This window comes from Mastigoproctus giganteus, chromosome 4 (genome assembly GCF_048544385.1).
Source record: "Mastigoproctus giganteus isolate SK-2022 chromosome 4, ASM4854438v1, whole genome shotgun sequence".
Taxonomy (NCBI): Eukaryota; Metazoa; Arthropoda; class Arachnida; order Uropygi; family Thelyphonidae; genus Mastigoproctus; species Mastigoproctus giganteus.
Window position 1 is genome coordinate 52,809,233 of NC_143578.1, and position 25,158 is coordinate 52,834,390.

Here is a 25,158-nt window from a genome sequence, read left to right on the forward strand (position 1 = left end):
AATAAGATTTGGAACATTTCTTTTAATAAATCACAAGCTCCACATAGTAATTTGAAATTAATAAAAAGTTTATATACATATTTTATATTTTTCTGTGTTATATGCATGAAATTTATATTGCAACAAGCTCTTGTAACATTTGCAGATACATCCTCTTAGTGGTCCTGTAGAAGGTGGTACTCTAGTAACTATTGAAGGAAGTAATTTAGGATCTAGTGAAGAAGAAATACAAGATAAAGTCACCATTGGTGGAATTGCTTGCATTCCTATTGAATACAGCATTTCTGTTAGGTATTATATCTAAATTTGGTTTGATCCATTTTATTCATTATTTAAATTCATTATCTCATTATTGATAAAATATTTGGCTATTCTTATGTTTAACTTAACATTTATTATGGAATATTAATAATTATTTCACTTAATCTACATCCAACTGAACTGTACAATGATAAGCTAAATGAAAAACATAAAAGAATATATGTATTTTCTTTTATAATAAATATATTATAAAAGAAAAAATAAAATTTATTTTATAAGAAATATATACGTGTATATTTACACACAGTCAGTAACACATAAAAGCTTCTTTGAGAGAGTAAAATGAAATGAAGAAAAGAATTAAAAAAAAAAAAAAAAAAACAATTGGTGGCTTTTGACATCCCAAAATATCTTTGTCAACATTAAAGTGAAGAGAGTACCATAAAAAATGGGAAAAATAAATGAAACAGTGTGCGTAATGGGAAGGTTACATAAACAGGTTATATCGTAACTTCTCATGCGATGTCCTGCTACCTCATCTACTATCCTTTTTAGTAAAATTTCAATCAAACAACATCATAGGGAAGTGGAAGACAGAAGCTTATTAAACTCTAATGGGGAGCTTAATGATTTTGTAATAACAGGGCAAAGTGGAGGAGAAATTGTTGAAGTTAAATATAAGAAAGGTACCTGGGGTGAATGGGATCTATCCCATTATATTAAAGAAGGCGACAAAGGAAGTAAGCAAACCCTTAGCTTTAATTATGAGAGCATCCTTGGACTCAGGAGAAGTCTACATGGACTGGAGATGTGCAAATGTATCCCCAATTCACAAAGGGGGATCAATGGGTGACACGAGTAATTACAGACCTGTTAGTTTTAACTTATATTCCAGCTAAAATAATGGAGTTACTGGTTAAAGAAGCAACGCAGGATGATCTAGACAAGACTGCAGTAATATTTCAGACATAGCATGGGTTTGTTAAGGGAAAGTCTTGTCTGACGAATTTGATTGGATACTATGATGTGGTTACAGAGCAACTGGATGCAAAAAATAATTTTGATATCATATACTTGGATTTCGGGAAAGCTTTTGATATTGTTGTGCATGGAAGACTATTGTACAAATTGGAGCAGTATGGTATTAAGGGCAAGTTGCTAGAATGGATAAAAGGGTGGTTGAGTGAGAAAAGACAGAGAGTGATAATCAATGGATGCTGCTCTTCATGGACTAATGTTATTAGTTGAGTCCCCCAGGGTTTGGTGTTGGGCCCATTGTTGTTTTGTATATTTATCAATGATATTGATGAATGTATATCAGGCTTAATATCCAAATTTGGAGATGATACTAAGGTTGGCAGGGTTGTTAATGACAGTAACAGCAGTGTGCTACTGCAACAGGATCTAGATAAGTTGGGTAGATGGGCTAAGAGGTGGCAACGGAAATTTAAACAAATGCAAAGTACTGCATATGGGTAGAAGTAACCCCAGTGAAACATACCAACTGTGTGATACTTATTTTAGGAAGGATATAGAGTTGCTTGAGCGAGTACAGAGAAGGGCTACAAGATTGGTGAGGGGAAAAAAGGGGTCCTCTTACCAAGAAAGACTTAAGTTCTGCAAATTGCAGTGTCTGGAGCCTAGGCACCTGCGCGGTGATCTGATTAATATATATAAGGCCCTGAAGGGGCTTAAAGGGGAACAGGTATCCTGTGTGTTATCAGACACTCAGCCTAAAACACTGATGGATCCAATATCTCTCTATTACAGAAGATTTAGGAGAAGTCCGGTTGGCCTGCCTTCCTAAAATCCACTCATGCACACCTTCTCGATGGTAAGCCCTGTTACGTCACTTAGGTGGCAACGAACGTGTAGAGTGGTTCTCTTCAAGACGCCTGGTCAACGTGAAGAGGAAAAGACCAAACCCTCCAGCACATGAAAGCACAACGAAACAAATGGCCCTCAGTCCCCAGCAGCTTTCACTCTCCCTCTTACGGCAGCAAGAGGATCAGAGTGGAAGCAGAGGGTGCTAAGAATCTCTGGGTACGACCAGGCTGCCATGCACGGAAACTGAACCTGGCCTGTTATAACGTAAGAACACTCATTGGTGAAGACAGGATATTAGAGCTGGAAAAGGAATTGGAAAATGTGAATTGGAATATCATCGGTTTGGCTGAAACAAGAAGAAGAAATGAATCACTTATAAGTTTATCAAGTGGAAATCTGCTGTACACCAATGGAAACAGTGAAAGGAGTGAAGGTGGAGTTGGGTTTCTGGTCCATAAAGATTTTAAAAACAACATTTTGCAATTTAAAAGTACATCACCAAGAGTGTCAAGACTAATACTCAAGATTTCTAAGAGATTCAAGCTAAAGATTATAATGATTTATGCACCAACATCGAGCCATGATAATGAAGAGGTTGAAGAAATGTATACCGAAATTGAGAGTCTTCTAGATGAGCATAAAACCCACTACACTATTATTATGGGAGACTTCAATGCTAAGGTTGGAAAAAGACAAAACAGCGCAGAAAGGGGAACAATAGGAAATTTTGGAATTGGTGAAAGAAATGAAAGAGGTGAAAGACTTGTGGAATTTGCAGAATCTCAAGGATTGTCAGTAATGAACACTTTTCTCAAGAAAAGGGTGAACAGAAAGTGGACATGGAAGAGTCCAAATGGATTAACTACTAATGAAATCGACTTCATCCTCACTAACAGAAGATATATTGTGAATGATGTTACTGTCCTGAACAAGGTAAATGTTGGAAGTGATCACAGAATGGTAAGATGTACACTTGATATAGATGTAGGAAAGGAAAGGAAAAAACTGACTCGAGTAAATAATACAAAGGTCTTTGAGATAACAGAAGAGGAGAAAAAGCAGTATGTACTGGAACTTAAGAACAAGTATGAGCTTCTGCAGACTGCTGAGGACCAAGATATCGACGAGGAATATTACAACTTTTTGAAAGTGATAAAGCCCAAGAAACCTATAGGGAAAAAGAAACCCAAAGAAGAAAAAATTAGTCAAGAAACACTTGTCATGATGAACTGAAGACGACAAATGAAAAGCAAGAAAAACACTGACAGGGAGAAAATTGAGTATACTGAGTTATGCAAAGCCATTAGAAAGAGACTCAGAGAGGACATAAGAAGATTTAACACAAGAAAAGTAGAACAAGCATTAAGAGAAAACAAAGGAATTAAATCAGCAGCCATGAGCAGTAATACAGAAAGACAAATGATACTGAAACTGAAGAATAGCGATGGTGTACTTATAAACAGCAGAGAAGGCATAATTCAAATAGCAGAAGACTACTTTAGAGAATTATACAAGGAGCAGGGGAATGATGCCAGCAGTGGGGAAGATGGATTGCAAAGTAGCAACACATACGACATACCCAATATTCTTCCTGATGAGGTAGAACATGCATTGAAGAAAATGAAGAATCAGAAAGCCCCGGGGGAAGATGAAGTTACTGTAGAGTTGTTAAAATTGGGAGGAAGAGACATAACACAAAAACTGGCAAGGCTCTTCACAAAGTGCATTAGAAAAGGTGTGACACCTAAGCAGTGGAATAATGCAATCATAGTTTTGCTGCATAAGAAAGGAGATAAATCAGAAATTGGAAATTATAGACCAATTAGCTTGTTATCCCACATCTACAAGTTGTTCACAAGGGTCATTACTAACAGATTAGAAAGAATACTTGATGAGAATCAACCGAAAGAGCAAGCTGGCTTTAGGACAGGATTCTCAACTATGGATCACCTTCATGTAATATCACAGCTAATGGAGAAAGCAAATGAATATAAAACACCATTATGCCTGGCATTTGTGGATTATGAAAAGGCATTTGACTCCATACAGCATAAGGCAATGTTTCGGGCACTGGAAAGACAAGGCATTGATACCCCATATATTATGATTTTGAAGAAAATATATGAGAGTGCTACCTCCTTTATTAGACTAGACAAAGACAGTAGGAAATTTAAAATCGAGAAAGGAGTTCGACAAGGAGACACAATATCTCCGAAGCTGTTTACTGCTGCCCTTGAGGAAACTTTCAGAAGATTAGACTGGTCGCAGAAAGGAGTCAATGTGAACGGAGAGTACCTAAACCATTTACGATTTGCAGATGACATTGTGGTCATTAGCCACGATCCCAACGAATTAGAGGAAAATCTTAATCAGTTATGCACAGCTAGTAAGGATTTTGGACTAAAGATGAATATGTCTAAAACAAAAGTAATGATGAACAAGTATGCCACAGAAAGGGAAATAATGATTGAAGGAGCAGTAATTGAAAAGGTGGAGTCATATACTTATCTGGGACAAGTCATTAGCTGTAATAATGATAAATGGCTGGAAGTCAAGAGAAGAATAAATTTTGGATGGATAGCATTCAGGAAATATAGTCACATACTGAAGAGCAATATCCCAGTTTGTCTGAAACGTAAAATAATGAATCAATGTATACTCCCCACCATGACTTATGGAAGTGAAACTTGGGCACTCACCAAAAGAATGGAAGAGAAGCTGAGAACTACACAGCGAAGAATGGAACGAATCATATTGGGAATCAGACTGTTAGATAAGAAGAGAAACACATGGATTAGGCAACAAACTCAAGTAAAGGACAATCTGATCAAAACTAAAGAACTAAAATGGTCTTGGGCAGGACACATAGCTCGAAGACATGATGACAGATGGACTAAGAAAATAACAGAATGGTATCCAAGAGCAGCTAGAAGAAAACCTGGAAGACAAAGGCGGAGATGGATAGATGAAATTCATGAGTTTGTGGGTAGTAAATGGATGGCCAGTGCTCAAAACAGAAGGAACTGGAAAGTTGCTGGAGAGGCCTTCATCCTGCAGTGGATTGAAAATGGCTGATGATGATGAAGGCCCTGAATGGGTTCAGCAGGCTCAATTCTAATGAGATTCTTCCTCTTACTGAGATTACGAACCTGAGGGGAGATAAATTCAAATTGAGGAAAGGCAGTTATAGAATAGATGTGCAGAAATTTGCCTTTAGCCAGCGGGTAGTTGATTGCTAGAACAAACTCCCATCTGTCTTTGTGGAAGTTGATAGCTTAAATAAATTCAAGGTTTTTTTTTTTTTTTCTTTTATATAAACCCCAAACACGAGAGGTATTAGAACCTATAGTACTTAGTATTGTGCTTGGGTTGGAGGTTGAGAAGATGTAAGAAGATATTTGTTGACATTGGACTTGAATTTCTGTAGACTGCAATTTTCAGGAAATACATATGAAGGAAGGTTGTTCCAGAACACGGCAGTTGAATGAAAAAACGAGGAAGATGAAAAGTTGATTCTGTGAGTTTGAAGTTGGACAGTAAATGGATGTTGGCTGGTGGCGGCACATGTTTGGACTGTTTTGAAAGAGAGAGTGGGAATTATAGAAGCCAATTCAGAAGAACAGTGCCTATGGAAATATCTGTAGAAGAGGCATGGAGCAGAAACAGTACTTCTATGAGACAGCAAGTGGAGAGACTCTGTTAGAGATGAATCATTAATTAACCTAACTGCCCTCTTCTGAACAGAATCAAGAAGCCTGAGAGGTTTTGGGGGCACCACCCCAGATGTGGGAACAATATTTCATGGTAGGGCGGATTTGCAATTTGTAACGAGTGAACAGCTGTTTGGAAGAAAAGTAACGCCGAGAGTGAAAGAGAAAACCAAGTTTTTTAGATGCAGAGGAAGCAATATTTGTAATGTGCTTGTGCCAAGAGAGATTAGAAGTCAGAGTAATCCCCAAAAGAGATATATCATTTTGCCTAGAAATTGGAGTGTCACAAAAGATAAGCATAGGAGCAGAAGAATCCTTTTTGCGAGATATAAGACAAGACTGAGTTTTAGAAGGATTGAAATCAACTATATTATCTTTGCCCCACTGGAAAATTATCTGGAGATCGGCATTTAAGGAACTTTTTAATGGTAAGTAATGGTAAATTTAAATTTAAACTTTTTAAATTTAAGGTAGCGGATATTCGAGAAGTTGAAGTTGATTGAGCAGGGCAAGGTTTCTCAAAATGGAAAGTGGAATGCAATGTGCTGATGACAGCACGTTGCATTCCAAGGTGGAATTGTACAAACTTTTATAGAGAATAAATGTGTGAAATGTTTTTTTTTTCTTTTTTGACTGATGCTTTCTTGCATCACATACCTCTTCTTCTACTACTACTGCATAGCAGGTGGCCTCAGTAAATTCAAGACAACATAGTGATAAAAAAGCACTGTTTTGTGTGAGCAGTGTGTGTGTGTGTGTGTGCAGTGTGAAGAAAGTAGATTTCATGTTACTTAATATATCAAAAGATGTATGGCCTATTTTATAGCCTAATTATCAATAAACGATACCTAAGTCATATTAAATGTACATTAGGTCATACATTACAGGTGACCCCCGCTTAACGCTGATAATTCATTCCTTAAAAACAGAGCGCTAAGTGAATCCGCTCTAAGCGAGCACCGCATTCCCATAAGGTAACATATGTATTTGTGAGTTGCGGTTGGTGCCATAGGATATTTCCTAATCAATAATAAACAGTACTGAAAAGATGCACAAATGTCGGTCAAAATATTTAATATTCAAATATTTGTACATATAAAATATTCTGCATTACATACGTATATAATTATGTGGTAACTACTTACGTATCAAAATTAAACTTAAAATTCCAATTAAAATCATGAATTTAATTGATCTAAATTGATTTAATTTAATTGATGAATTTAATCATGAAAAATGTGTCGATTTTGGGTTGAACTTTGGCCCTCTTCCAAATAAACTAAAAGGGGTAGGTGCCTCCTTAGCCAGGTGGGCAGGAGCAGCAGTGAGTAGCACACGCTTCTTGATTAGACTGGGGTTCGAGCCCATGACCACCAAATACGGAGGATGTGGAAAGGTCAGGGAATGACCACCGCATATCTCCAGAGCAATATGGCCTTAGTTGCTAATGCTCCTAAAACCCACAACAACAACAACTAAAAGGGGTATTAATTTTAAATCCCCCGAAGTTTAATTACCATCCAACAATAAAGTCAACCGATCCTTCACCGCTTTGAAATGTGGAATGTTTTTTTATTCTTTCAATATGAAACTTCTTTTAGGCATTTGTTTCCACAAAAGTCCTGCTTCATCTATGTTAAAAACTTGTTGAGAAGTACAGTATAACACATAATATCCCTCTTCAATAATTTTAACAAGTTCTTTTTTGAAAGTTGCGGCTCCTTCTGCACTTGCAGCTTCTCTCTCCCTGGATTTTAAATCTATTCAACCAGCCCTTACTAGTTTTAAATGGTTCCACATTTTTTTTTTTTTTTTAGGTGAGTTTTCTGCGGATCATCATATTGGATAATCTCTTTCTCTTTTTTTTTTTTTAATAATATTTAACTTAACTGAATTCTGCATTGGATATTATTTTCAATAAAATTAGTTAAAGTCTTTCCATTTCAATCCCTAGTTGCTTGCAGTGGAACAGCTATCTTTCCCACTGCTAAAATTAATTCTTTATTTTTTTTTATAATTGTTCTTACAGTTAAACTTGCAAGTCCTAAATTAGTCTTTGACCGCAATCGATTCCCTTCAAAATGTCTAATTTAATTTTCAAATTCAGTCTTTTTCTTACATTTATAGTCTTCATACTGTGCTCAGACGTTGCTTTTTCATTCTTATCAGCCATTATTAATAGTTTATGACGATTTTTTTTCCAACGACTTTTTTTCTAACCAAAGCAAGCAAGCACATGCATACAGAAAATTAGAAGGAATACAATTCTTGCATCATTTAAAAAAATCAAAAAAAAAATCATATTTTAAATGCTAGAAATGATGTGCGTTAAGTGTGAAAACCTAGAAGAAAGCTATATTCCGAATCTTATATAAATTAAACGATATTAGATCACTTAACTCTTCGAAAATGTAACTGCATTGGTTGCATTAATTATGATACAATGTTCAAGTAAACTGTCCGTTTCGCCGATGTCTAATACTGTACTGAGTGATGACTAGACTTCGGATAAATGCATATAATGCAAATATTACAAGCAATGTACTTTCATTTTTTAAAATGTTGATCTCGGAACTACGTAACAAGTGACTGTACTGCAATTAAATTAGCGTGCGAGAAAATTTCGCTGAGCATGGGAAAATTTCTCAAGTCGGCGTGGGAAACGTTTTAATGCTGTTTTGCTATTCATTTTCAAGCTATCGACTCCATCAAATGAAACGATTTGGTTAAATATGCCAAAAATGCAATCTGTAAAAGAGCATTATAGTGATCTGTGACAGCGTTATAGTCAGATACGGGTTATAATATAAGAATAGCATTATAGCGAATCAGCATAAAGTGAACCGCGTTATAACAGGGGCCTGCTGTATATTAAATGTACTAGGCCTATATTATACATTATATTAAATATGTATAACATGGGCCTTGTACATATTTAGTATAATAACTAGACTGTATATTAAACTGACTATTTAATTATCTTAAAAAAATCATTATAGATTTATCACTTTACTTTTTGAAATATATACTGTAATTTAAATTTTATCACATTATTATTATTAATTTGCTTATGGCATTACTTTCTCTCTTGCTTACAGGGTAGTGTGCCGTACAGGAATTAGTGTAAACGGTCCCATGGCTGCAGTGGTAATTATAGGAAATAGAGCTGGTGTTACTATAGCCCAAGAAAAATTTCATTATAAAGTAAATATTTTGTGTTTTTTTCCTCTGTAATGATTATAATAAAATTATTGTTATTATCATTTTAAGATGATTTCATTAATTATAAAATTACTACATTAAAGGCAGTGTATTAAGATAATTTTTTCATCTGCATAAATGTAAGCAAAGTTTACATAGGAGGCATCATTATATTATATTGTGTAGAAATTCATGATATAAGATGTAATATAATGATGCAGGCCACCTCTACAAACTTTTTTAAATAAGTGAGAAAACATATTTAATTTTAATTTTTAATTTTTTTTCACAAGCTTTACTATAACTGTGAACATGGCAGTTTGTTTTTAAAGTATTCACAATGTTTACAACCTGAAAAAGAATTTCATCAGAAATATTCACGTCGAAGTGTGTTACAAGCTTCTGAAAATTTGTGTGCAAAAATCAGCATATATGACCACTTTACAAAATCATAAATAAAAAAGAATCAATTGGCCTTGTCATCACAATTTTTAATTTTACAGAACTAATAGTTATATTACATAGAAAAAAAATTTAAGAGAAATATTCAAAACTCTATTTCATGAGCATTTTAAAATGGGTCAACCTTCTTCCCCATGCCCACTTATGGGTTTCAGAATTTCATGCCTTTGATGACAAGTTAAGTATAGTTAACTTATTTGAGAGTTAACTTATTTGAGTTAAGTATAGTTAACTTATTATTGAGAGCAGAGTTTTAAGTTAGTTTTTGAGAAAATAATAGAACAACAGCATTTTAACTTTAAGAATCATATTCCTAATATGAGCTAATAAATTCTATCATTTTTTGCATGGTGTAATTATTTTGGTGATTAACATTATTATTAATCCGGCTTATAATCATTGGAGTGATGACTGAAAGAAAAACTGAATTTTTGATATCAAAATAATAACTATTTGAAGGAGAAAATTAAAGAACACTTGATCTTAGAAAGGCTTTTGATACTGTTGCACATGGAAGACTGCTGCACAAATTGGAGCAGTGTGGCATTGGAGGCAAATTGCTGCTATGGATAAGGGGATGGTTGAGTGGCAGAAGACAGAGAGTGATAATCAATGGACACTGCTCAACGTGGACTAATGTTATTAGTGGAGTTCCTCAAGGTTCAGTGTTGGGTCCATTGTTGTTTTCGGTGTTTATGAATGATATTGATGATGGGATATCAAGTTTAATGTCTAAGTTTGCAGATGATACAAAGGTTGGCAGGGTCGTTAAGGACACTACTGACGCTATGCTGCTGCAACAGGATCTGGAAAGGTTGAACAGATGGGCTGAGAGGTGGCAAATGAAGTTTAACATTGACAAATGTAAAGTACTACATATGGGTAACAGTAACCCCAGAGCAATGTATCAACTCTGCGGTACTACACTGACAGTGGTGGAGAATGAAAAGGACCTGGGGGTAATTGTGCAGGCAGATATGAAGTTCTCTGAGCAGTGCAGACGAGCTGCAAGAGTAGCTCATGGTGTCTTGTCAATGATATACAGGAATTTTTCTAGCAGGGATAAGGAGGTGATTATTCCCTTGTATAAGGCAATGGTTAGGCCACATCTTGAGTACTGTATACAGGTCTGGAGGCCTCATTTCAAGAAGGATGTGGAGCTGCTGGAACGGGTACAGAGAAGGGCAACAAGATTAGTAAATGGAACAAAGGGTTGCTCTTACGAAGAAAGACTTAAGTTCTGCAAATTGCAGTGTCTGGAGACTAGGCACCGGCGAGGTGATCTGATAGAGGTGTATAAGGCTTTGAATGGTTTGAGCATGCTCAATGCCAATGGGATTCTTCATCTTTCTCAGAATAATCACCTCAGAGGGCATAAATTCAAATTGAGGAAGGACGGATGTCGGATAGATGTGCGGAAATTTGCCTTTGGCCAGCGGGTGGTTGGTTGGTGGAACCGACTTCCATCACTTGTTGTTGAAGTTGATAGCCTAAACAAATTTAAAGCTCAACTGGACAGGTATTTCGAACGAACGGAGGGGTGAAATGGGAGTGGTCTGTGTTTTTTTATTTTTATTTATTTATTTTTTTTGGCTGATGCTGAATAAGCTTGCTTTCTTGCATCATATTCCTCTACTAATGCTAATGCTAATGCTAATGCTAAATATAAAAAAGGAATAAATTATTTATATTAATTATGAACTGTTTTTTAATATAATTACCATGTTTGATTTGCTTTGAAAATAGATTACTAATAATTTTTTTATGAATAAGCAGTCTCTAGTTCTTATTTCCACCAGGCTGTAGAACTGCGTGGGATCTACCCCAGAATTGGACCACAGGCTGGAGGAACTCGTCTCTATTTAAGGGGCTCAAATTTAAACGTTGGAAGTCAAGTAGAAGTTAATCTAGATGACTTACCATGTCGAGTAGAAAGGTAAGGAGTTCCTATTTAGTTATCATAAAAATAAAGCTTACATCTATTCTCTGTTTCAAAACAAAAATTAAATCCTATTCAACTATTTATTAATGAGTTGGTTCTGTTAATATAAGAATAAATTGAGATTTTATTAAATCCAGGGTCTTTCTTTTTTTTTTTTTTTGTTAGTTTAACGTTTTTTTTTCTATATACAGTATTAGATCAGGGGCATCCAACCTTTTTTTTTTTTTTTTTTTTTTTTGGCTACTGCCAAAACAGATAAAATGCTAAAGGTCAAGGATTGCATGGCAAGTGGGTTTCAGGTTACAAGACCAGTTCCTTACCACTAATTGTGCATTTTTCAAAATAGAATTTCATTTTTGTTATCTATATTCAATTTATAGTTTTGTTTTTTATGTGTTTGCATTTAATAATTAAATACAAAATCTTCCAATTAGTATATAATACTAATAACATTTTTGTTATATGGTTTTAATCATATTGTTAAATTTTGAGGATGATACATAAAATGTGAAAAGCAATACAGAAAATTCAAATATTATTAAAAACAGATATTTGCAGAAGTAAATATGAAACTATAATTTTTGACACTAATTTTAAACTCGGGAGGTGCATAACACCTTCTTAAGGCTGCCTACATGGCTACAATTGGAAGTGGTGGGTCACAGGTTAGACACCCCTACTTTAGGTGGTTTTTTTTTTTATTTAGTTATAAAATTGGTCATTTCAGTATGCAGATGCTGAAATGAATGATGAATCGCACAGACAAAAATTAAAAAACTGGTAGAATTTTTTTATGCCATCATGATCACAGTTTACAAAGTCATGGAAGTTGCATTCCCTGTGATATTTTTTCTATATCCCTCTCTCTCTCTTCATTTATTCTCTCTTCTTGTGTAATCATTCCAGTGCTTTGTCTTTAAGCAGCAGATGAAGACCAAATCTAGAAGCTTCAGATGTTTGATGGAATTGCAGGATTTTCCTTGAATTCAGGAAGTCTGTGTTTGATGGATGGTTAGCACTTTCATAGAAAAAAAAAAAAAAAAGATTACTTTCCTACCAGAAGCTGTCATCTTTGCTTCAAATTCTTTGAGGAATTAAAAAAAAACTTCTGAAGTTACCCATTATTGCATATTACACAGTTCCATGGCAGCACAGAAATGTTCCTAAAACATCTTGGTTTTGCAAATTTTCAAATCACCAAGAGGTTTAATTTTTTTTCATTTGCATCTGAATTTGTGGAAAGCAAGTCCAAAGGCTTTCTTTAGTAATGAAAATTACCTTTTGTCATCAGATTTCTGCTGAAAAATAGAGGATGAGACAAAATTAATCCTTGCACTGCTAGTTTTTTACTCCTTTAGCCACTGTGGTAGTATTAATATTTTATACTTACTGTTTTGTCCAGTAGCAGATTATAGAAAAGCCCATTCTCATTCATATTTTAAAATATTCCTAGTTTCATACCCTTGCAGGAGACAAAGCACAAAATCGTCCAATGATCAATAGTTCCTTGCTAACACTTTCACTCTCATCATACATTCTTATAAGTAATATTTCATTTCTCAAGAGTCTATCATTCCATCTGCTTGAGTCTTTAAACTTAGCTATGTTTATCCTCAGTGCAATTTGAATTCTTTCTTCATTGCAAATTGTCCACTGATAACAACATTTTCTTCCCCTTATCTGCTGGAACAATATTTTGAGGGTCATTTGCTCTCGCCAAACCGTGTTCCTGAGAGCCATCTCTAATGGAATCTCAATTTAATTTTTTATTTCATCAGTTTTATTTCATTTTCTAATTCATGTAGAAAATATTTATTATTATTTCCCATTTCAGCTCATTTTGTAGCTATAAAGGGTTTTTTCTTGAGAGCAAATTACAATTCATTGCAAATTACATACTAAATGTAAACACATGCAGAGAATTCTACTTTCCCATTATCATTTATACTATACGTTTTTGCTTAAAGAAGTTTTTGAAAATAGTATTCAATAAACAGTGGTGTAGCTAAGTTTTTTGGGCCCTTAGGCAAGAAATCATTTTGGACCCCTTATTTTTATTAAAATAAATTTTAATTAGGTGTAATATAAAAAAAATGTTGAATCATTTTAATAACATAAATATGTATTTTATTTACGATTTCTTTATAATTTTACAAACATCAAAAACATGAAAATTAATAATACAATTTTACAAACGTAAAAAATTATACTATAACTAATAAATTTACGAAAAAAGTTAAAATGTTACTTTTAGCACTTTTACATTTGTGAAATCATTAATAAAATCCATTTTACTGGCATATTTATGCTCAATAGACAACATTGCACAGTCTACTTTGACCAATAGCATTTCTTTTATAATCTTTTATTATTCATAATTTACTAAATGATCTTCTTTCGGCAGAGGCAGCATAAAAAATAACATAAATAAAGTAAAAATTTCTGAAAAGTCAAATAAAAAAATTGTCTGATAGACATGACATGTCTTCTGATAAATCTTGTTTAATAAGTGTGATTAAATTACAATATTGAATTGGCAGTTGGGGAGAGAGTACAGATGAATATTTTTTTTATGAGATTTTCACACTCGCTTAATATATCAGCATTTGACATTTTTTTTTCGGTTCTAGTATTGCAAAATAATTTTTTATTAACGTCATACTTTTGAAACGATTTTTAATTTTGTCTAAAACAATAAAAAACACTGATTTTAAAAACTAATCCCTATTATCAAACAAAAAATCTGGAGATAGTTCATCATACTGTCTTTTAGTTCTACATTGTCATTTGTCTTCAAATTTGGGATCTACCCCGAACTCCTTGGCAATTTGCTCAGATTTGTATTTAATTTGTTCATATGAATTTCGAATGTTTTGTAAATTTTTACTGGCTTGGTCCAATACAGAAGTACATTCATCGAGGTCTATATCATGCTTCTGTACAGTTTTTGAAGCATAATTAATTTTGCACATCATGTTATTCAAAAATATACAAATGAAAATAAAATCAAATGTCATCATTTACTTCATTATTCTACGCGCTTCATCTCAGTCTGCTTTTTTAGCTGATTTAAGATTCATTTCTGTCAAAGCTTTTATAATATCCACAAAATGAACTTTCACAGGTGTTATAGATTGTAATCTATCAGACCAGCGAGTAGAGTTAAGTTTTTTTAATGTAACTTCAGATTCCCCATAAATTCAGAAAGAAGATCGCATATTTTTGTACTATTTCCAAAAAAAAAAAAAAAAAATTATACAAAATTTGAACATGACCACCAAATACGGAGGATGCGGAAAGGTCAGGAAATGACCACCGCATATCCCCAGAGCAATATGGCCTTAGTTGCTAATGCTCCTAAAAACCAAATAATAACAACAACAAAATTTTAAGAATGTCGAAAAACAATGAAATGTTATTACAACAATTTACACTATCATTAATAACTAAATTTAAATTGTGACTTACACAATGAATGTACTCTGCATTTGATTGGATCCTTTTAATGCATGACTGGACACCATTATAAACCCCACTCGTGAAATTAGCCCCATCATATCTCTAACCATAACATTTTTCAATGGAAATATTTAGTTTGTATAATGTTTTCATTATATTATCCATCATCATTTCTGCCGAATGATCATTCATATCGTAGAAGCCTAAAAACGTTTCACAAATTTCAAAATCTTTGGATTTTTCATTTTCATCGCGAATTATGTGAACATGTCGTACAATAACAATTAATTGATCTTTTTTTGTGAAATCTTCAGTAGTATCCAAAATTAGTGAATAGAATGGTGCTGAATTAATTTTGAGTGTAACACTTTTCTTTTATTAATTTGGTACCTAAACATTCTGTTAACTCATTTTGGATAGTGGGACTTAAATAAGTTACTGAACCAGATGGCTTATTAATAATTTGTTTCATTACATCATCATAGGAGGAAAGTAAATGGACTTGTGATAAAAAAATTGCCATTGTAATCCTTCAAAAATCCTTCCTGATGACCGCAAAATGCTAAAGAATTTTTAGCCAACATAAGCGTTATCTGAAATAACCATTCTAATACCATGAGCTTGACACACCCAGGGTCCTGAGCTGGATATCATCTTTCTTAGTGATTCCCTTCTACTTCTGACTCTTGTTCTCTCTCTCTCTCTCTCTCTCTCTCTCTCTCTCTCTCTCTCTCTCTCTCTCAGGGTAATTCAGAAAGTTTTTTTTGGCTGGTGCAGCATAAGCCTCAGGCTTCCTTGTACCATATGATTAATAATAATAATAATTTTCTAAAATGAGGATCTGTATCTTACTTGTTCTTCAAGATCTTTATCAATCATTGCGTTCTTTGCCATATTTCATGTATAGCACATGCCTCCATATGATGTTAAGAAACACTGAGTTTTTATCCGAAAAGATAGATTTTTTTCCAATCTCATAGTCCGGAGTAGCACAGCCACAAATGAAGAACTGGACCATATGTTAAAGTAGAATAGTAGTACATGTCACTAAAACTTCTTTTGCTTTCTCCATTGTTCTTATTTGGGCTCCACTCTTTCCCTTTTTCTTTTCATCCATTTTTAACTAAAATTTTTATTAATTTAATTTTAAACTTTATATTTTAAATACAAATAGCTATAATAAACAAATACATTTTTGGATGTTGATTGCTGTTTTGATAATAACTTGAACTTGAACAAACTTGAATTGAAATTAATCAACTAACAACTTTTGACCACCATATATTGCTAAATGTTTGTATACTGTGGGGCCTGTCCCTCCAGTCCTCCTGTCAAGTTGGGGAACCCAAACACCATATGATATGACGCATACACTTACAGTAACCAAATGGGTGTCTGATCACTGTACAAAGGTGCATTTGTAAAAGAAAAAGACTGCCGTTGCCTGGATTGTTATGTTTTGGCAATAAGATATAAGAAGAATTCCTTCCTTATTCTAGATATATAACATTGTTGAGGAGCTCAGTGAGAAAAATATTTTCATTACATGTTGTGTCTGTCTATAGGCCCTAGCATAGTAGGGGCAGCCCCTACTTGCATCTGTTTATGGGCCCTGGTGAAGTATGGCCCCTAATTCATTAGGGGCCCCTAGGCTTTGCCTACTTTTGCTATACGGTAGCTACACCCCTGTCAATAAAGTATCCTTCTTAAAATATATATGTATTTGACCAAAAAAGGAAACTTCAGAACTACTTTTTAAGTATGTTTTAAACTAAAACATGTAAAATGCAGACAGAACTTTTTATAATTTAATACTTTGGTTCCAAAACAGTATACCTAAAATGTGGGTAAAACTTTAAATCAAGAAAAATAATACATTATTTCTATTTGACTTTGACTTGAACCACAAAAAATGTATCTTAAATTGGGAAAACCTTAAGTTGGGATTCTACTGTAAGTTGATTGGTGGAAAATTATTATAGAAATTACATTGTTGAAAATGTATAGATAAATAACTCTGTAATCATCTGAAAAAAAAAAAGCTTATACCTATTTTTTTGGATGTTGGTTATGTCTGACCAACATCCATAAAATATCCTGTGTACTGAGCTGACTAACTCATTATTTGATGAACAGGGAGACAAATGCATAGATAAGATTTTTATCTAATTACTTTGTTCAGAAAGAGGTAGCTTAGAAATTCAGTTATAAAATGTAATGTTATTTATTAAATTTTTTGTATTATTGTTTATTTCAATGATATGTATTTTTTATTTATATGAGTAATAGATGAGTAATAAAATGAGTAATAATATGAGTAATAGTTGGTAGTAACATTTCTAAATGTTACTACCAACAAAAAATTTATAATAATAACTGTATTGGTGCTTTGTTTTTAAAATGTGACCAATTTTTTTTTTTTAAAAATTAGCATTGTTATTTTTTAAAAATTAGGATACACTTACATGCTTTATTTTTTTTAAATAGATCATTAGCAAGCAGTAGCCAAGTTAGTTGTCGGACTACACGTTCACCTGTGCCTTCTTATTTGGTTTCTCAGCTGCTGCTTAGGATTGATGGAGCAAATCTGACTTATTCTGAACCTTTTGTTTATACTGCTGATCCTACCATTCATTTTATACGTCCATTAAAAAGTTTTATAAGGTAACAAGATTCTATTTTTTCTTATCTCATTAATATCCAATTATGTAATATAAGATGGTATGGAAAAATTGGCATAGCGTTTTACTTTTTTTTTGTTTGATTAGATATAAAAATATTACTTAAGAAATTGTGAAATATATAATACTCTTAAAAAACATTTAGGTGCTAGGAATTTGCAAAAAATGATGTTTAATGCAATAATAATTTTATAGATATCATGGAAATTTAACAATTTATTCTGCTCAGCAGTACCTCTGCAGATCTGAGAGACATTTAAAGATTTAAACTTAACATTTTTAGAATATGCAAGTTAACAGAATTGATCATAGGAAAGACTTTTTCAGTATATTAGTAATGTGTGAGCTCATCTTTGGCCAAAAGTATTTCCAAATGATCCATTTTGAATTATTATTTTTGATCAATTAGCAAGTATATGATATTTTGCTTTACTCCTCATTCAGAGCAGTTGTAGGCTTTGCAGGTCATTAATCACCCTGATCTACACTCCACCTCATCCCAAAAGTACTCTCTGACAGTATGGTGCTTTCACTACTTGTTTACATGAATTCATTTGGAGAAGTATGGGCTCAAGTCCCATCATGGAATGGAGCAATTTTTAATGGCTTCTTCAATCAGGACCATAGCTGGCCAATCTCAGACAGTGGAGGATATAGTTTTCCCTGTGAATTATTCCAGTTTTTCAGACTGTACAACATGCAAATCAGCCTGTGAACACCAACACAATTATAAAGATATAATGCACAATGGTGCAATATGGTCTATGTTACTGATATGCCTAAAGCCATCAACAACTCATACCAAAATTTCATGGGATTCAGGTAAGGACTCTTTGCTGATACTATTGAACAGTGGGAAAAAGCACAAATTTGTAACTTCAGAAACACAAACAAAACACTTTCCCAGTCCTCAAATTGGTTAGAACAGAAAAACCACAATTGTTTTATTTCAGGATATACATTTCCAGTAGCACCAGTTTAGTTTAATGGCTAATCACTTTTTTCACTTTCTTCTTGAATGATTTTTACAGCCATGGCTCTGGATACCATATGCATTAACAAAAAACATTCATTCAAATTTACATATTACCACAAAAATGTATAGCTCACTGTTGACTGATGTACATTGATTGCTGTATGGCTTCCACAAAAATAATGAGCTGTAACCTCCTCTGGTTATGTCTCTCAGAATATACAAAAATTTAAGCAACTAATTAAATAGTGTATTGTTATGCCAGTCTTAAAAAGAAGAGAAGTTTCAAGTATGAGGTTAGCTCTTTTTTTGTAATGGGAAAGACTTTTTTTTAGGATCTTGGGATCCTGTACAATGCTTGAATATGTGTTACAGTTTAATAAAAATTTTCAGATAATTTTTATTTTTATAAAGAAATATTTGCAATGCAGCACCCGCAGGCCTAGAAAGCTCTGGATATACCAGTGCTGATTTATGGAAGTCCAGACATTGTGTGTGTGTGTGTGTGTGTGTGTGTGTGTGTGTGTGTGTGTGTGTGTGTGTGTGTGTGTGTGTGTGTGTGTGTGTGTGTGTGTGTTAGACTGGGGTTCAAGACCCTGACTGTTAAATATGGTTGATCTGCCAACTCACATTGGACCAGCATGGTAGATTATGGTCCATTTCCCTCAATGTAACACATTGAGGAGGCCATCATTCTGCAGTGGATTAACAATTGCTGTAGATTTATTTTTATTATATACAGTCATAAAGAAAAGATGCATTAGGTTTGAATTCTTGTATTTTTTTTTTTTTTTTTTTTTTTTGATGCACTGGTCAGCATTGATGAGTTTGGTGTCATTAAACATGTAAGACATAAAGGTTTTTACTATTTATTGAGGCCTCCTAGTGGGAATTCTGTAATCCAGATGGAGTGCACTCCTGAGCAGCATGTTTATTTGTGTAAAAAGATTTTATCAAATTGGTAGTTTTGTTACAGTTCAGTGTGAGTTTTAACTGATAGTTTATTTCATAAAGGCCAGCAATTTTTGAGATTAATAAAGAAATTTGATCAGTCTGGTTCTGTGATAGATAATAAAAAGTTGGTGAAGATGCCTGAAGTTATTGATGCATGTGTGCAGAAAGCAATTATTTGCAACCCAAGAAAATCTGTGAAACAGATTTTGCAACATCTGGGTTTAAAACAAACACCCACTGTAACCATTCAAGACTTAAAACTCCTTCCTTACAAATTGCAGATGAATCTGCCCCTGACTGATTTTCACAAAGAAAAGTGATTTACCTTTTATCATCTATTTTTCAATATTTGTCAATATAACTGTTTTCATCACAACAGTTATTTACTACATATGGTCACCAAAAAAGTGCACTTCTGCCTCATCTACTTTGCAGCTGAATCAATAAATAGAATGTATGTATTGGGCAGAAAAACTCCCAGCCTCCATGCAGTCATGGAGAGACACCTTTGCATTGTGGAAAATGTGCAGTTTTGTACTCAATTTTATCAGATGACACAATTAATGCAGAACATTACCTGAAACCTCTTTTGAGACCAGTTTGTTCAAACCCTTTGAGCCATGAGGTGGAAACATGGAAAAAACATTTTTTCAACAGGATGGAGTGAGATCACATACAGCAAATGCAGTTCTTCATTAATGATAGGGTCATTTGTGATCAATATCCTGGATGATATAAAATTGAATGGTCTTGGCCACCATTGTGTAGATTCAGGACACATGCTCCCCCCCTGTCATTTTTTGGAAAATATACACAAATCTTTTAAATTCTCTTTAGCTGCAAAAGAATTTTTTTTCATTGTTAACATAGGATTATAACCATTTTTGCATTATGTCCTAGCTATTTTCAACTGACTACAGTTGGCAACACTGATGCTGATGTGATTGCCACTCTAGTTCGAGGCGTCATGCATAATGTATACTTCAAAGTAATTCAGAGTTTAGCTGTGTGCCTGTGTCTGCCAGTCACATTACGTTTGAGTGTTATATTTGTTTTGTTCTGTGCATTATTTTGTGCCTTGTTTGTGTACAAACAAGGCACAAAATGGTGCCCCTCCTGTCAGTTTTTTCTGGATCTACAAGTGTTGGCCACCATACTTGCTAGATCTGAATCCTTGTGATTATTTCCTGTGGGGATTTCTGAAAGACAATATCCAAAGGAGTAGTCTACATACTGTTGAAGAATTAACAGTTGAAAACACAGCTGCTGTGAAGAGCATTTCTGAAGAAACACTAGTTGCAGTTATGGTAAACTTCACTTGACTCCACAAATGGTCTTGGATGCATGGGGATCTCATATTAAATTTGCTTTTGCTTAAATAACTTACATGTTTAATGACACCAAATTTTTGATGTGTTGCTAGTGCAACACATCAAAAAATATACATTCAAAACTGTTGCCTTTTCTTGATGACCATGTGTATTACACATAATTATTTTTAATAAATAGTTTATATTATATATGCATATATATTTATTTATTCAGATGTGAATAAAAAAATTTTGAATTCACATGCCTGCAATTTTAATAAGCTAAGTAAACATAATTTACATAGATATACACTAAAAACAGTTATTTATGTACCAAAAAGTAATCAATAAGATTAGTATTCTATGTAAATTCTGTGGCTTCCTTTCACTATATGGCTAATACTAATACTAAAAGTAGAAATGGTGAAAATCAATGTATCTAATAATAAAAAAACTATGATGATTACTTTAGTGTATAATACAACAACTTTTTAAGATTATTTTATTAAAAAATTCCAAATGAACAGAACCCAAGTCAGTTCCTTTGAATTGATACTAGACTATTTTTCTATAACTGTTATAGCTGCTATTTGACATGAGTCATAATGTGCCAAATTTAATTCTCATTCAATATGTGATAGCGATATTCGGTCATGCAGTACTGAGAAAAATTTTCTTTTGGATTTCAGTTACTGAAAAGGACAATTGCAGGATAAGTTGCTAAAAGGTTACAATAAGAAGGAGCAAGTTGATATAAATTAGTACAAACATCAGCAGTCTTAAGAAGTATTGGAATGAACATAGATGATTCTATATTGAATGCATCAGAGTTATTCATGATGAAACTTTATAAAATAGTGACGGAAGTTTTCAGTCATTACTGTGATACTACAGTTGAGAAGTTATCACTGAAAAATGCTATGGACAAGCACAGAAAGAAATTCCCCAAAATAGCAACCTCTTAAGTCTTGGGGTTTCCAATTTTGGAACTTTTAGTCTACATATTAATTTAATGATTTGAAGTTGCATAATATAGAAGACAGAATATTATTATCTTGATAAATGGTATTCAGAGTAATTATTAAATAACAGAAATGTTAAAATAAAATTTGATCCAATCTATGAATGCTTTTAAAATATACACTGCGTGATGATATATTACATAGTTGGAACAAATTCAGCTAAATTATGGGAGTGCTTAGATAGTGGGAGTCTACATTAAAGCATTCAATTGTACCCACAGAATAAATCATTAGTGACTTTCAATATAAAAAAGAGGATAAATAGCATTGTAAAATATTTTATTATTCTATTTCTATTGTTGATATCATTTATTAGTTCTTTTCCCCAAATCATTTGATTTGGGAAAAAGAACTAAAGCACAGATCTGTTTCATACTGTTTTAAATTGTCATTCCACTTTGAAATTATAATTTTTTTAAAATATATTTACTTACTTTTCAGTGGAGGCCGTTCAGTCAGGGTAATGGGAACTAACCTTACATCCATCCAACAACCTAGAATGGTTATTTTTAATGAACATAGTGTAGTAAATGAAACCGTAAGTTTTTTAATTGGCATTTTCTTTTATATCATAGATCAGTAACACTCTTATAGATTAAATCTTTTTCCTTCATTCAGAATGATTATCTTATGAGTTGTAGAAACAATTGTCTTTTTTATACGGCATAACCTTAGACCTCTTTCTTCAGAAAATTTGTTTGTTTGTACAAATATGTCAGTGAAGAAACAAAATACAGCCCAAATAAAAAAAAAATTTAGTTAATTGTTTATAATAATGTACAGAATAACTTTATAAATATTTGGCTGATGTTTTCTGTAATTCTGTGGCATATGGCAATATCAATAGCATATTCAAAATGCTTTATTCAATTTAATTTCACTTCCAGAAAAACAAGATTGAGTGAAAGCAAAGGCACATGATTCAAGAAAGCAAGCTTATATAGCATCAGCCAAAAAAAAAAACCCTTGTTTCACCCATCCACTCACTCCAAATGTTTGTCAAGTTCTGCCTTGAATCTATTTAAGCTATCAACTTCTACAACAGATGGAAGTTTGTTCCACCCATCAACCATCCGCTGGCTAAAGACAAACTTCTGCAAATCAATCCTACAGCCGTCTTTCCTCAATTTGAATTTATGCCCTCTCAGATGATTATTCTGAGCAAGAGGAAAAATCCCATCCGCATTGAGCAAACCATTCAAGGCTTTATACACCTCAATCAGATCACCTTGCAGGTGCCTAGTCTCCAGACACTATAATTTGCAAAACTTAAGCCTTTCTTTCTAAGAGCAACCCTTTGTTCCATTCACTAATCTTGTTGCCTTTCTCTGTACTCATTCCAACAGCTCTAGATGCTAAGAAAAACAGCAAGGATTTCTTTACTTATATAAACTCTAAAAGGAAGTGGATGAATCTGATTGGTCCACTTGACATCGATGGTTCAACTGTTGATGATCCTGCTCAGATAGCAAACAAACTGAATGAGTATTTTGCATCTACATTCACACATGAGGAATTATTAAGGTTTGAAAATGGCAGAAGGTTATCAAATTGTAGCAGGATACTTAATGATTTTGTAATAACTGAAAGCAAAGTGGAGGAGAAATTGTTGAAGTTAAACATAAGAAAAGCACCTAGGGTGGATGGGATCTATCCAGTTATATTAAAGGAGGCGGCAAAGCAACTAAGCAAACCCTTAGCCATAATTATGAGAGCATCCTTGGACTCAGGGGAGGTTCCCACGGACTGGCGATGTGCAAATGTATCCCCAATTCACAAAGGGGGATCGAAGGGTGACACGAGTAATTACAGACCAGTTAGTTTAACTTCTGTTCCCGGATAAAATAATGGAGTCACTGGTTAAAGATGCATTGCAGGATCATCTAGACAAGACTGCAACAATAATTCAGACACAGCATAGGTTTGTTAAAGGAAAGTCTTGTCTGACAAATTAGATAGGATATTATGATGTGGTTACAAAGGAACTGGATGCAAAAAATAATTTTGATATCATATATTTGGATTTCAGGAAAGCTTTTGACACTGTTGCGCATGGAAGACTATTGTACAAATTGGAGCAGAATGGTATTAAAGGTAAGTTGCTACAATGGATAAAAGGATGGTTAAGTGGGAGAAGACAGAGGGTGGTAATCAATGGGTGCTGCTCTTCTTGGACTAATGTTATTAGTGGAGTCCCACAGGGTTCGGTGTTAGGTCCACTGTTGTTTTGTATATTTATCAATGATATTGATGAAGGTGCTACTGCACTCTCGCTCCTGCCCACTCGGCTACGGCCTCCGTAGCCGAGTGGGCAGGAGCGAGAGTGCAGTAGCATACGCTCTTTGAGTAGACCGGGGTTCAAGCCCCTGACTGCTGAATACGGTCAATCTGCCAACCCGCACTGGACCAGCGTGGCAGATTATGGTCCATTTCCCTCAGCATGAATTGTTGAGGAGGCTTCCACCCTGCAGTGGGTTGATAATGGCTGCACTTTACTTTTTTTTTATTGATGAAGGTATATCAGGCTTAATGTCGAAGTTTGCAGATGATATAAAGGTTGACAGTGTTGTTAATGACAGTAATGGCAGTGTGCTACTGCAACAGGATCAACCCCGGGGGCTCACATCCAACCCCGGGGGCTCACATCTGGTGAGTATGGGCTTGGCACACCCAGGGTCCTGAGCTGGATATCATCATTCTTCTCTTTCTTGGTGATTCCCTTCTACTTTTGACTCTCTCTCTCTCTCTCTCTCTCTCTCTCTCAGGGTTACTCAGGAATTTTTTTTTTTTTTTTTTTTTTTTTTCCCTGGTGCAGCATAAGTCTCAGGCTTCCTTGCATCATATGGATATTAATAATAATAATAATAATAATAATAATAATAATAATAATAATAATAATTTGGGCAGATGGGCTAAGAAGTGGCAACTGAAGTTTAACCTTGACAAATGCAAAGTACTGCATATGGGTAGAAGTAACCCAAGAGAAACGTACCAACTGTGTGGTACTACACTTAAGGTGGTAGAAAATGAAAAAGATCTGGGAGTAATTGTGCAGGCAGATATGAAGTTTTCTGAGCAATGCAGACAGGCTGCCAGGGCAGGTCATGGGGTTTTGTCAATGATATATAGGAATTTTGATAGCAGGGAAAAGGAGGTGATTGTGACTGCTAGAAACATTCCTGTATATCATTGACAAGTCACCATTAGCTACTCTTGCAGACCATCAGCTCTGCTCAGAAAACTTCGTATCTGCCTGCACAATTACCCTCAGGTCCTTTTCATTCTCTACCACTGTCAGTGTGGTACCACATAGTTGTTACGTTACTCTGGGATTACTGATTCCCATATGTAGCACT

The 25,158-nt window shown here is 34.0% G+C and overlaps 1 protein-coding gene across 1 annotated transcript in view; it reads left to right on the top strand.

The window, feature by feature from the left end:
* The window catches only part of LOC150086740 (plexin-B-like), a 415,555-nt gene that overhangs the window by 296,778 nt on the left and 93,619 nt on the right, over positions 1 to 25,158 (top strand). The window contains exons 16-20 of the mRNA XM_090372733.1: positions 146 to 291; positions 8,897 to 9,002; positions 11,261 to 11,397; positions 17,350 to 17,526; positions 22,244 to 22,340. Coding sequence (XP_090228859.1) covers positions 146 to 291; positions 8,897 to 9,002; positions 11,261 to 11,397; positions 17,350 to 17,526; positions 22,244 to 22,340 — 663 coding nt within the window. The remainder of the gene's footprint in view (positions 1 to 145; positions 292 to 8,896; positions 9,003 to 11,260; positions 11,398 to 17,349; positions 17,527 to 22,243; positions 22,341 to 25,158) is intronic.